This window comes from Ranitomeya imitator, chromosome 2 (genome assembly GCF_032444005.1).
Source record: "Ranitomeya imitator isolate aRanImi1 chromosome 2, aRanImi1.pri, whole genome shotgun sequence".
Classification (NCBI taxonomy): Eukaryota; Metazoa; Chordata; class Amphibia; order Anura; family Dendrobatidae; genus Ranitomeya; species Ranitomeya imitator.
Window position 1 is genome coordinate 369,352,294 of NC_091283.1, and position 14,837 is coordinate 369,367,130.

Below are 14,837 nucleotides of genomic sequence, written 5' to 3' on the forward strand. Positions count from 1 at the left end.
TGGTTATCAAGCTAAAAAAGCCATATCAATGGCTGAAGCAAAAGTTTTTATAAAATATATTATAACCGCACTGGGCGCTGTAGGGAATTGCTGGTTTCAGAGTCAGGACCAGAGGGTAAGTAGGAGTTATACACACTCCTGCCCAATGGGTACAGCCTCGCTTCATACACTTGTAAAACAGAAACACATGAGCCGTGCACACAATGAACAGGCCTGTAAGTACACCGTTCACACCACCAGGAGACAAACCACACAAAAAAGGCACAGTAAAACCTAAAAATACTCTGTTGCAAAAAAATATAAACGGCAAGTGCTAATAAAAAGATGGAAAAACACAAGAGTATTTGGTTAATACGTTTTTTGCAAAAAATGTATATTAAGCCACTCTACCAAACGGCTCACAAGGAGGGGATTGTCTCCTGGTGGTGTGAACAGTGTCCCTACAGGTCTGTTCACTGTGTGCATGGCTCATGTGTTTTTGGTTTAATCTATTGTTTTCTTGTTTCTACAAGAAAAAAAAAACTGGCGGGCTGCCCAGTGCTAAAATGCATCCCTTGTGAACAGAGGCCACAGTGTACAGAACAATTTGGGCCCAGCTGCACCCTGCAAAAAATATACGTGCAAAAAAAAAAAAAAAACATATAGATATATGTAAGGTCTTAGTTGATATTAGGGCCATAATATGGAAGCTGGCAACCCACGCCAAGGGTCCTTACGTATTGCCAGTCCTACGCAATAGGGCATTATTAATAGGCTGTAGCCAGATGCTTTGTATTCCTTGTGTGAACACGCCACATACAGAGTATTTTATCTTAGTGCATTGGTGTACCACACGGCCAAACCCTTATTGAAGGCTGGCTGTTTCATTAGGTATTGCACCTGTGCATTTGCTATTTTGTTTGGGTCCGCTGCACCCTGCTTGTGCATTTGTATTGAGGCCTATTTAGACAGGTAAGTATCTTTGCCTGTTTTTGGTGTTTTTTCTTGAATGTGTCCTTTTTTGGTGTTTTTCATGTTTTTTTTTTTTTGCACGTATATTTTTTGCAGGGTGCAGCTGGGCCGTCTTCTCCTTTTCAGGGACGTCTGGATTTCCGCAGTAGAGGACGCATGGGTCAGGGAAGTTGTATCCTCGGGATACAAGATAGAGTTCGCCTCCCGACCCAGGGATCGTTTCTTCCAATCCCGTCCTCCAAGAGATCCCGCTCTAGTTCCGGGCTTCTTCGCAGCCATCGCTTCTCTGCTCAAATCCGGGGTAATCGTTCCCGTCCCAGAGAAAGAACGGTTCACGGGTTTCTACTCAAACCTTTTTGTGGTACCGAAAAAAGACGGCAAGGTTCGCCCCATTCTGGACCTCAAATTGCTGAACAGGAGAGTTCGCCTGAGACACTTCAGGATGGAATCCCTTCGTTCAGTAATTGCTTCCATGGAGGCCCAGGAATTTCTATGCTCAATAGATATCCAGGACGCCTACCTCCATGTCCCGATATTTCCCAGACATCACCGTTTCCTGCGCTTCGCTGTGCAACAGGAACTTTCAATTCGTCGCCCTGCCGTTCGGTCTCGCAACCGCTCCAAGGGTGTTCACGAAGATCATGGCAGCGCTGATGGCCATATTGAGAGTCAGAGGCCTGGTCCTTTTTCCATACCTCGACGACATCCTCATCAAGGCACCGTCCTTTTCTCAGGCTCACGAAAGCCTGTCCATTGTTCTCGACACCTTAGCCCGTTTCGGGTGGCTGGTCAACCGGAAGAAGTCCTGCCTTATTCCTTCTCAGCGCATCATTTTTCTGGGCATGCTATTCGACACTCGTCAGACCAGAGTCTTCCTTCCCAAGGACAAGAGATCCACTCTTTGTCGGGACATACGCTTGCTCCAGGGTCCTCGGCCTCCCTCCCTCCGATCGGCCATGAAGGTTCTGGGGAGGATGGTAGCTACCTTGGAAGCGATTCCCTTTGCCCAATTCCATTCCCGACCCCTTCAGCAAGCCATTCTGTCTCAGTGGGACAGGTCTGTCTTCTCCCTGGATCGGCCGATCAGACTCTCTTCTCGGGTCAAGCGGTCTCTCAACTGGTGGCTGACGTCACCTCTCATCTCCCAGGGCAGGTCCTTCCTTCCAGTTCACTGGCAGGTGGTGACAACAGACGCCAGCCTGCTCGGCTGGGGTGCGGTTTTCCGTCACCTGACGGTTCAGGGCTGTTGGTCGTCGCAGGAGTCAACTCTGCCAATCAATGTCCTCGAAATTCGGGCCATCTTTCTGTCCCTCCGCCACTGGGAAAGGATTCTCAGGGGTCTGCCAGTCCGGATCCAGACGGACAATGCCACGGCTGTGGCATATGTCAACCATCAGGGGGGGACCCGGAGCTCCTTGGCCCTTGCCGAGGTATCCAAGATTCTCCTTTGGGCAGAGGCAACGGTTCCGGTGATATCCGCGGTGCACATCCCCGGCGTGGACAACTGGGCCACCGACTTCCTCAGCCGCGAAGGCCTCGCGGCAGGGGAATGGTCCTTGCATCCGGAGGTCTTCTATCAGATTTGTCTTCGATGGGGGACTCCAGACGTGGATCTCACGGCGTCCCGAATGAACAGGAAGGTTCTGCAGTTCGTCTCCAGGTCTCGCGATCCTCTCGCAGTGGGCGTCGACGCTCTGGCCATTCCTTGGTCACAGTTCAGGCTACCCTACCTGTTCCCACCCCTTCCTTTACTCCCAAACTGTTGAAGAAGATCAAAGCGGAAGGGGTGCCAGTCATCTTGATCGCCCCGGATTGGCCAAGGAGAGCTTGGTACGCGGAGCTCGTCAACCTTCTCGCGGACGCTCCCTGGCACCTTCCAGACAGGCCCGATCTGTTGTCTCAGGGTCCGATCTGCCACCCGAATTCTCGGTCGCTCAGTTTAACGGTGTGGCTGTTGAGACCGCGGTTCTAAGAGCGTCCGGCCTTTCGGACCGGGTAATTCACACCATGATTCAGGCTCGGAAGCCTTCATCTTCCAGGATCTACTACCGTACCTGGAAGGCTTACTTCCGTTGGTGCGAGTCCAACCGCGTTCCATCCATGTCCTTTTCTCTGCCTTCTCTTTTGGCCTTCCTTCAGGCAGGACTGGATTCGGGCCTGGCTCTTAGTTCCCTGAAGGGCCAGGTCTCTGCGCTTTCCATCCTCTTTCAGAAGACCTTAGCTTCTCGGCCACAGGTTAAGACCTTCCTTCAAGGAGTAGCCAACGCTGTCCCACCGTACAGGGCACCTGTGGACGCATGGGACTTAAACCTGGTACTGGACGTTCTGAGGGTTTCTCCCTTTGAGCCTCTTAGGGAGATTCCGCTATCTGTTCTTTCTTGGAAGGTGACCTTTCTGGTGGCCATCACGTCTATTTGCCGCATTTCCGAGTTGGCGGCCCTGTCTTGCCGTCCTCCGTTTTTGGTCATTCACCAGGACAAGGTGGTCTTCCGGCCCCCAACTTCCTTTCTTCCGAAGGTGGTTTCCACCTTCCACCTCAACGAGGACATCGTTCTACCTTCATTTTGTCCAGCTCCGACTCATCCTCTGGAGCGATCGTTGAACAAGCTAGACCTAGTCAGGGCAGTGAGGATCTATCTGGATAGAACGTCCTCTTTCCGGAAGACGGATTCTTTTTTCGTCATTCCTGATGGCACGCGCAAAGGCCAACCGGCTTCTAAAGCGACTATTGCTCGCTGGATCAGAATGGCAATTTTGGAGGCTTACCGGGTCAAGAACAGAGTGCCCCCTCCTGGGATTAAGGCTCACTCTACCCGGGCAGTCGGCACCTCCTGGGCGGTACACCACAGGGCTTCCGCCCTACAGCTTTGCAAAGCGGCAACTTGGTCTTCCATCCACACGTTCGCCAAATTTTACAAGGTCCATACCTACGCTTCGGCGGACGCCAGCCTAGGCAGAAGGATCTTGCAGGCGGCAGTGGTGAGTCCTCTGACCTGATAGAAGTCTGGTTTTCCCGCCCGTGGGACTGCTTTGGGACATCCCATGGTTCCTGTGTCCCCCAATGAGAGGCGATAAAGAAAACAGGATTTTTGGTTGCTTACCGTAAAATCTGTTTCTTGGAGCCTCCATTGGGGGACACAGCTCCCTCCCAACGTTTTTGTTATATGTTCTCTGACTGTTCTCACGTTTACAGTTCTCAAGTTTGTGGTTATGGTTTTTCAACCTTGTTTCATTATCTCCTACTGCTTTCTCACTAACTGAAGAGTATAATGCCAGTCGGCAGAGGAGGAGCTAACTTTTTTATTTGCATAGTGTCAGCCTCCTAGTGGCAGCAGCATACACCCATGGTTCCTGTGTCCCCCAATGGAGGCTCCAATAAACAAATTTTACGGTAAGCAACCAAAAATCCTGTTTTTTGTGAAAAAATATGATTTTTTATTTTTACGGCTCTACATTATAAGCTTCTGTGAAGCACTTGGTGGTTCAAAGTGCTCACCACACATCTAGATAAGTTCCTTTGGGGGTCTACTTTCCAAAATGGTGTAACTTGTGTGGGGTTTCAATGTTTAGACACATCAGGGGCTCTCCAAACGCGACATGGTGTCTCATCTCTATTCCAGTCAATTTTGCATGGAAAAGGTAAATGGCGCTCCTTCCGAGCTCTGCCATGCGCCCAAACAATGGTTTACCCCCACATATGGGGTATCAGCGTACTCAGGACAAATTTTACAACAACTATTGGGGTCCATTTTCTCCTGTTACCCTTGGTAAAATAAAACAAATTGGGGCCGAAATAAATTTTTTTGTGAAAAAAAAAGTTAAATGTTCATTTTTTTTAAACATTCCAAAAATTCCTGTTAAACACCTGAAGGGTTAATAAACTTTTTGAATGTGGTTTTGAGCACCGTGAGATATGCAGTTTTTAGAATGGTGTCACACTTGGGTATTTTCTACATATAGAGCCCTAAAAGTGACTTCAAATGTGATGTGGTCCCTAAAAAAAAATGGTGCTGTAAAAATGAGAAATTGCTGGTCAACTTTTAACCCTTATAACTCGCTAACAAAAAAAAAGATTGGTTCCAAAATTGTGCTGATGTAAAGTAGACATGTGGGAAATGTTACTTATTAAGCATTTTGTGTGACATATCTCTGTGATTTAAGGGCATAAATATTGAAAGTTGGAAAATTGCGACATTTTTACAAATAAACGCAGGTAATATCAAATAAATTTTACCACTATCATGAAATACAATATGTCACGAGAAAACAATGTCAGAATCATCAGGATCCGTTGAAGCGTTCCAGAGTTATAACATCATAAAGGGACAGTGGTGAGAATTGTAAAAATTGGCCCGGCCATTAACGTGCAAACCACCCTTGGGTGTTAAGGGGTTAAAGAAATGTAAAGTTGTGCTTCCATGCTTAATATAAAATTCGTTAATAACACTATCTGACATTACCTAGTGTTTTACCATGAGACTGTGTTTGTCACCCATTTTTCTACCTTTTATTGAAATTGAATTTTGCTACTAGCCCTGCAATTGGAAATGTTTATACAGAAGTATTATACAATTTTAAGATTTTATTATGCAAAAATAAAAATGTGTTTGTTTTTCTAGGTGACTGTATGAGAAGCTCAAATGAACTAGAGATATCTTCAGATATTAAAGCAGATGTTTGTGGTATCACACAAAATATATATGAAGCGCCTGCCAGTATCCCAGATACACCATCAGCCGTTCACAGCCCAGATCTATCATCTGCTCTGTTTCAATATGTGCTGTCTTCTGATTTATTACAGACTAAGATAATTAAAAATAACAAAATACAGGTTGAACATATTAATAGATATGAAATGATTCACAAAGAGAAGAAGCCGTTCTCGTGCTCAGAATGTGGAGCACGTTTTATCTATCAATCAAAACTTATTGAACATGAAAGAATTCACACTGGGGAGAAGCCGTTTTCATGCTTAGAATGTGGGAAATGTTTTATGCGAAAATCACAACTTGTTGTGCATCAGAAACGTCACACAGAAGGAAAGCCATATCAATGTTTAGAATGTGGGAAGCGTTTTTCTCAGAAAGTACATCTTGTTGACCATCAAATAACTCACACAGGGGAGAAGCCGTTTTCATGTTCAGAATGTGGTAAAGGATTTATAAAGAAGACATATCTTACTATACATCAGAGAACACACACAGGGGAGAAGCCGTTTTCATGCTTAGAATGTGGGAAATGTTTTATGCGAAAATCACAACTTGTTGTGCATCAGAAATGTCACACAGAAGGAAAGCCATATCAATGTTTAGAATGTGGGAAACGTTTTTCTCAGAAAGTAAATCTTGTTGACCATCAAAAAACTCACACAGGGGAGAAGCCGTTTTCATGTTCAGAATGTGGTAAAGGTTTTATAAAGAAGACATATCTTACCATACATCAAAGAACACACACAGGGGAGAAGCCTTTCTTATGCACAGAATGTGGAAAGTGTTTTAATCAAAAATCACATCTTGCTACACATCAGAAAAGTCACACAGAAGAGAAACCATTTTCATGTCAAGTATGTGATAAATCATTTTCTCAGAAAATAAGGCTTGAAGACCATCAAAAAACTCATGCAAAGGATAAGCCGTTTTCATGTTCACAATGTGGGAAATGTTTTAAAAAGAAGCCATACCTTGTTTCACATCAGAAAATTCACACAGGGGAGAAGCCATTTTCATGTTTAGAATGTGGGAAATGTTTTTCTTGGAAATCAAGTCTTGTTGATCATCAAAAAACTCACACAGGAGAGAAGCCATTTTCCTGTTTAGAATGTGGGAAATGTTTTTCTTGGAAATCAAGTCTTGTTGATCATCAAAAAATTCACACAGGGGAGAAACCATTTTCATGTTCAGAATGTGGTAAATTCTTTACGCAAAAGTCTGGTCTTCTTAGACACCAGAGAACTCACCCAGGGAAAAGCCATTCTGATTCTCAGAATTTAAGACATGTTTTAACCATCAAATGATATCTTGCTAAGCATAATTTTAATGCTTAGAATACAGAAACTTTCAAACAAGGGAGTCTTAATTTTCATTTCCTGTTTGTGGTAAATGTTTTCTGCCTAAAAAAATTGTTAATTGAGAGAAAATTAGAGTCCTTAGTGGTTGATACCATCTTTTCAGTTAGTCATTACAAGGAGAGAAAACAGTTGTGGTAGTAAATATTGGAGCAGTTCATAGATTCTTTTCCAGATCCCCCACTTCTGTGTTTTAGGGAGCTCCCAAATCTATGAAGCATTATTGTCAGAAGCTCTCTGTCCTCTCCAACATCTACAGGAATACATCAATTAAGAAATGTTCTCAGACAGTTTGGGGGCATCACAACCCTCGACAAGACCTTAGAGGACAATAAAACTTTCACACTCATCTATTAACTGCTCCAATATTTACTGCTACAACTGTTTTCTCCCTGTCCCACATTGATCATTCTGTTTCATGTCACTTGTCTTATTTAGTGCATTATTCCTGTGCCCTGTAGTATATAAATATGGGACTCTTCAGATTTTGTATTATACTATGCCTGATGAAGAGACCTGAGTAGTCTCAAAAGCTGCTATTTGTTACCATCTCTTCAGTTAACCAGTAAAAGATATCAGCCACTGAGGGCTCTCAAATTAATATTTCTCTATTTATTGGCTAACACTGTGTAAAGATATATTTTTCCTGTTACTAGAGATAAATAATTTGACAATTTAAATGTGTGTTGAATTTTTAGGTATTCACCAAACTAGTTAAGTTTCAAACTCAAGAACATCCTTTATGCACAAAGCAAATCGCAAAACGTTTATCTCTATTGAAGGGGATAACTTTCCGTTAGCTGGGTGACCAACTGATGTGGACCCCACCAGTCCTGAGAACTGGGGCTCTAAAGTGTAGCGGCTGAATGGAGCAAATATCGCTTATGCGCACTTAAAGATCAGTTGGGCACTGTGCTTGGCATTTTCTGGCACACGCATTATTAGTATAGCGCCATTTGTTCCATGATGCTTTACATGTGAAAAGGGGTATACATAATAAAAAACAAGTGCAATAATCATGAACAATACAAATCACCGACTGGTACAGGAGGAGAGAGGACCAGCGGGCTCACAGTCTGAGAATGAGAATACAGTAGGGGAAGGGTAAAGCTGGTTGTGCAACAAGGTTTATTGCACGTTGTAGGCTTGTCACAAGAGGTAGGTCTTCAGGTTCCTTTTGATGATTTCCACAGTAGGATAGAGTCTAAAATGTTCGGGTTCAGAGTTCCAGAGTAGGGGGAATGCACGGGATAAATCTTGTATGCGATTGTGTGAAGAGCAGATAAGAGGTAGTAGAGATGAGCGAATATGTTTGAAAAACGATCGCTGAATGTGCCTTGTTTATACCATATTCGTGCCGAATTTGTTTGATCATTTCTGAACATATTCGCTCATCTGTACTCCTATTGACTCCAATGGCGTTCGGCTATGTTCAGCAAATGTTGAAAATATGGCAATCATCTGAACCGAAAATTTATTCTCTCATCTCTAGTAAGGATAGGAGGTTGCGTGCATTCTTTATTAAGGAGGTTGTGAGACTGCATGGTATTCCTTCAGATATTGTCTCAGACCCGGGGGGTGCAGTTTATTTCTAAGTTTTGGAGGGCTTTCTGCAGCCGGCTGGGGACTCATTGGTCATTTTCTTCAGCTTTTCATCCTCAATCCAATGGTCAGACTGAACGCGTAAATCAAAATCTTGAGACTTATCTCAGGTGTTTCATCTCAGAGAATCAGGAGGACTGGGTTAAATACTTACCGCTAGCAGAATTTGCTATAAACAATCGTACTCATGAGTCTACAGGTAAGTCCCCGTTTTTAGGGGCAGATGGTTTTCATCCTCAATCTACTTCATTTAAAGGGAACCTGTCACCCCGTTTTTTGAGATTGAGCTATAAATACTGTTAAATAGGGACTGCACCAGTGTAATAATACAACAAATAACAGGGTATACAGACAAGGTAACTAAAAGTCTCAAACTCACCAAATACTCACACAACCACAGAGGAAACACAGAAAAGGGAAGAGAAGGAATAAACTAGCAGTAGAACTGATCAATGACAATAGCTGAAGTCAGGACTGGGTCTATATAGAGGATCAGATTACAAAATCCACTTTAGCTCAGAGAGACCCAGCTCTCAGCAACTCTGCAATAAGGTTAACTCCTGCACTGCTGGCACAAAGCAGCCAGGTCAGAATACAGGTGAAGAGCTTCTGTTCACTGTGTGTGACTGAGGCCCAGAGCACTGCGGTTCTCTGGAACCTGTCGCGGTAGCCCGGTGATAGTATCCCCCTTCTACGAGGGATCTCCGGAACCTCAGGACCAGGTTTCTCAGGATGAGCTGTATGAAATGCCCGAACCAACCTAACCGCATGGACATCGGCAGCAGGTACCCACGTCCTTTCCTCAGGACCGTACCCTCTCCAGTGTACCAGATATTGTAAGGATCGACGAACTAAACGAGAATCTATAACCCTGGAAATCTGGAACTCGAGACTTCCATCAACAAGCACTGGAGATGGAGGTGAAGGGGACTGATTGAATGACGCCACAACCTTTTTGAGTAAGGAGCGATGAAAAACATTATGGATCTTAAATGACTGAGGCAAAGCCAGCCGAAAAGCAACGGAATTCACGACGGCCACAATCCTATAAGGGCCAATGAACCTAGGGCCCAATTTCCACGAGGGAACTCTCAGCTTAATATTTTTCGAGGACAACCAAACCCAATCACCCACACAAAGGTCCGGACCTTCCACACGTCTCCGATCAGCCGCATTTTTATACCTGGAACCCATCCTCTTTAATTTATCAAGAACCCCTTGCCATACGGACGTGATGGGTGAAGAAAATCTCTCCTCTTCAGGAGCACCTGAGGAATCCCTCCTATTAAAGGGAACCTGTCACCCCGTTTTTTGAGATTGAGCTATAAATACTGTTAAATAGGGCCTGTGCTGTGTGTTACTATAGTGTATGTAGTGTACCCCGATTCCCCACCTATGCTGAGAAATAACTTACCAAAGTCGCCGTTTTCGCCTGTCAATCAGGCTGGTCAGGTCGGGAGGGCGTGTTCACAGCGCTGGTTCTTCCTCAGCTTTACAATATCTGGTACACTGGAGAGGGTACGGTCCTGAGGAAAGGACGTGGGTACCTGCTGCCGATGTCCCTCGTAGAAGGGGGATACTATCACCGGGCTACCGCGACAGGTTCCAGAGAACCGCAGCGCTCTGGGCCTCAGTCACACACAGTGAACAGAAGCTCTTCACCTGTATTCTGACCTGGCTGCTTTGTGCCAGCAGTGCAGGAGTTAACCTTATTGCAGAGTTGCTGAGAGCTGGGTCTCTCTCAGCTAAAGTGGATTTTGTAATCTGATCCTCTATATAGACCCAGTCCTGACTTCAGCTATTGTCATTGATCAGTTCTACTGCCTGGCTTGGAGGTTGAAGGAGTGTAGTGTTGGTGTTGGAGGTTTATTTACAGAATGACTGCTGTTTTGGTTGCATGTTAAACCTGTTTTCCTTTCTAGTTTATTCCTTCTCTTCCCTTTTCTGTGTTTCCTCTGTGGTTGTGTGAGTATTTGGTGAGTTTGAGACTTTTAGTTACCTTGTCTGTATACCCTTTTATTTGTTGTATTATTACACTGGTGCAGTCCACCTCCTTTGGGGGGAGAGGGGGCCACTGAGAGGGCCTGCACAGGAGACAGGGATACGCTGGCGGCTCGGGCCTCCTAACCATCATAGGTACCCCCGAGATAAGGGAAAGCCAGGGCCCCATTAAAGTGGTAGGGACAGGTGCGGGTCCCAGTACGCCGTCCTGCCCCTTTAATGCCGCTTACGGCGTGACAAGCTGAATGTCATGTCTTTTAGGTATGAAGGGATCCAGGATAGTGCCAAGTCTATGAGATAAGAGAATCTGTAGTAAAAGGGAATGGTCCAGTGCGTTGAGGGCAGATTACAGATTCAGTAGGAAGAGGATAGTATTGTCGCTTGGCTTTGGCAGTTAGTAGGTCATTGGTGACTTTAGTTAGGGCAGTTTTGGTGGAATGATTCGGTCGAAAGTCAGATTGTAATCAGTCAAAGAGGGAGCAGGAGGAGAGGTGGGAGGACAGTTTAAGATGGACATGCTGTTCCAGTGGTTATGAGGCATAGAAGAGAAGTAATATGAGATGACATGCTGTTCCAGTAGTATTGAGGCATAATGGAGAAGTGATATGGGGGATGATGGCAAGATACAGAGGATGGGTCAGGATTTTTGAGGATGGCATGGCCTCATTTTGTGATCAAGGCATGTTTAAAGCAAGAGGGAAAGACACTAGTTGTTAGTAATAGGTTGAAAAAATGGGTTAGGGTTGTGATGAAGACTAGTGAGGTTTGGGATGGGAATGGGTCAAGTGCACAGGTGGTGAAATGTAATCTGGAGAGATATGATCTGTAATGGTGGAAAAGCTGTTTTTGGAAGAGAAGGGTGAATAGTTGTGGGGACTATAGGCTGATGTTCTCAAAGTATTCAGCTGTGAGAAGAGGGAGGAGGTGCTGGGGTATCGAGGAGAGAATTGAAAGTGTTGAATAGGTGTTTAAGAGTGTGAGACATGGATGATATGAGAGATGAGAAGTAGGTTTTGTTTTTCAGCAGGGAGTGCGGACTTGAGATTGGTGGGGTGCTGTTTGTATGTAATGAAGTGCTTATTGGAGTATGATCTCTTCCATCTCTGCTCAGCAACTCTGGAAACTCGCCTCAATTCTTTAGTCAGGCTGCTGTGCCAGGTTTGCCTGTTGATTCTGCGAGCTTTAGGTTGTGGGAGACAGGTGACCCGATTTGAGAGCTGCAGTTATTGTGGTGTTATATAAAGTGGCAGTAGCATCTGGATCGCGTAAGGAACCTATGTCTGCTAAAGGGAGGAGGGACTCATAAAATAAGTGTAAATCAAGGTGTTTGAGATTCAGGGGAGGGTGTGCAAGTTTGTGGAGGATTGTGCGCTTGGAAAAGGAGAGGGAAGAGAATGTGAGTAGGTTTTGGTCAGACAGGAGGAGACGTGAGTTAGAGAGGTTAGGTAGGGAACAGAGGTGGGTGAAGATGAGGTCCATCTTTGTGATTGGCTGTGGTGGACCATTGAGTGAGGCCAAAGGAAGAAGTCTTAGAAGCTTAGGCTACTTTCACACGTCGTGTGACAGCCGTCGCAATGCGTCCTTTTGGAGAAAAAACGCATCCTGCAAAGTTGCCCGCAGGATGCAGTTTTTTTCCATAGACTTGCATTAGCGATGCATTGCGACGTATGGCCACACTTCGCATCCGTCATGCGACGGATGTGTCGTGTTTTGGCGGACCGTCGGCACAAAAAAAGTTCCATGTAACTTTTTTTGTGTGACGTGTCCGCCATTTCCGACGGCGCATGCGCGGCCGGAACTCCGCCCCCTCCTCCCCGGACATTACAATGGGGCAGCAGATGCATTGAAAAACTGCATCCGCTGGCATCCTCCGTATGTAATCCGTATGGCATCCGTACTGCGAGATTTTCTCGCAGGCTTGCAAAACCGACCTATGGACATACAATGGATCCATGTGCTAAAAAAATCGTAACAACATATATACTGTATATATATATATATATATATATATATATCAGTAGACACATATATGTATATATATTAATATTTCATCCAGCGCGAGAGATAGCAAAAGCCGGCAATTGAATTATCGGCTTTAAAGCTATCTCCTTCCTAAGCCCGACATGATATGAGACATGGTTTACATACAATGAATAAACAAAACGCACCAACCCATTTCCTCAGGTTACCAATGGGCCACATTCCAAGCTCAATATAAACATATTGACCATAAGGTAATAAACCCTAGTCACGAAGTGTATTCTTTAAGACAAAATCTTTATTTAACATACCGTATATACTCGAGTATAAGCCGACCCGAGTATAAGCCGACCCCCCTAATTTTGCCACAAAAAACTGGGAAAACTTATTGACTCGAGTATAAGCCTAGGGTGGAAATTCAGCATTTACCGGTGAATTTCAAAAATAAAAATAGATCATTATTTCCCCATAGCTGTGCCATATAGTGCTCTGCACCGTTCATATTTCCCCATAGGTGTGAACCATATAGTGCTCTGCACCGTTCATTGTGCCCCCTAGCTGTGCCATATACGGTGCTCTGCACCGTTCACTGTGCCCCATAGCTGTGCCATATACGGTGCTCTGCACCGTTCACTGTGCCCCATAGCTGTGCTGTGCCATATACGGTGCTCTGCACCGTTCACTGTGCCCCATAGCTGTGCTGTGCCATATACGGTGCTCTGCACCGTTCACTGTACCCCATAGCTGTGCTGTGCCATATACGGTGCTCTGCACCGTTCACTGTGCCCCATAGATGTTCCACATAAATTTGTGCCGCCGCTGCCGCAATAAAGAAAAAAAAACACATACTCACCTCCCTTGATTGCAGCTCCCGGCGTCTCGTTCCGGCGCCTCCATCTTCCCGGCGTCTCTGCTCTGACTGATCAGGCAGAGGGCGCCGCGCACACTATATGCGTCATCGCGCCCTCTGCCTGAACAGTCAGAGAGCAGAGACGCCGGGAAGATGGAGGCGCCGGCCGGGAAGATGGATCGGCGCCCGGCGGCTGGAACGTGGACAGGTGAATATAACATACTCACCTAGTCCTGGCGATCCTCGCGCTGTCCCCTCCTGTCTTCGGTGCCGCAGCTTCTTTCTCTATCAGCGGTCACCGGCACCGCTGATTAGAGAAATGAATAAGCGGCTCCGCCCCTATGGGAGGTGGAGCCGCTTATTCATTTCTGTAATGAGCGGTCCCACGTGACCGCTGAAGAGAGGAAGAAACTGCAGCGCCGAAGCCCGTGGGACGGCAGGGACAGCGCGAGGATCGCTGGGACTAGGTAAGTATACCCCAGCGCCCTCAGCCCCTCACCTGCCGACCCCACCGCTACCGTGACTCGAGTATAAGTCGAGGGGGGCACTTTCAGCCCAAAAATTTTGGCTGAAAATCTTGGCTTATACTCGAGTATATACGGTACATAAAACAACATATAAATATTAAAACAGTGCCTCACAATCAGATGAAATACTACACCAAGGTGAACAGCGAACATCACAGGTATATAATCTTAAGTGTATTTTATAGTCACCTAGAAATCATCGGATAGATATTTCCTATTTCATATCTCCACCAGAGTAGTAAAGCCAGTGACTGAGGGCAGATAGTCCATGGTTATTGGCCCCCTCCCTGGCTAAAAACATCTGCCCCCAGAAAAGGCACATCTGGAAGATGCGCCTATTCTGGCACTTGGCCACTCTCTTCCCATTCCCGTGTAGCAGTGGGATATGGGGTAATGAAGGGTTAATGTCACCTTGCTATTGTAAGGTGACATTAAGCCACATTAATAATGGAGAGGCGTCAATTATGACACCTATCCATTATTAATCCAATTGTATGAAATGGTTAAAACACACACACACACATTATTACAAAGTCTTTTAATGAAATACAAACACAGGTTGTTGGAATATTTTATTATCCTGGTAATCCACCTGAAGACCCTCGCTCTGTAACAAAGGAAAAATAAAAAAACAACAATATCTCATACCTTCCGATGATCTGTCACGTCACACGATGTAAATCCATCTGAAGGGGTTAAAATATTTTACAGGCAGGAGCTCTGCTATAATGCAGCTGTGCTCCTGCCTGTAAAACCCCAGCGAATGAATGGAAAGTAGGTCAATGACCTGTAGTTACCTTCATTCGCGGTGATGCGCCCTCTGCTGGTTGTCCTCATATGACCTCGAGGCTGGGAGAATATT

General features: G+C 45.3%; 1 protein-coding gene across 2 annotated transcripts in view; it reads left to right on the forward strand.

Moving 5' to 3' along the window:
* LOC138663937 (zinc finger protein ZFP2-like) overlaps nucleotides 1–7,692 on the forward strand; it is a 34,548-nt gene extending 26,856 nt beyond the window's left edge. For both annotated transcript variants that reach the window (XM_069750308.1, XM_069750309.1), the window contains one exon: nucleotides 5,571–7,692. In XM_069750308.1, coding sequence (XP_069606409.1) covers nucleotides 5,571–6,964 — 1,394 coding nt within the window. In that variant the 3' untranslated portion in view covers nucleotides 6,965–7,692. The remainder of the gene's footprint in view (nucleotides 1–5,570) is intronic.
* Nucleotides 7,693–14,837: the final 7,145 nt, after the last annotated feature.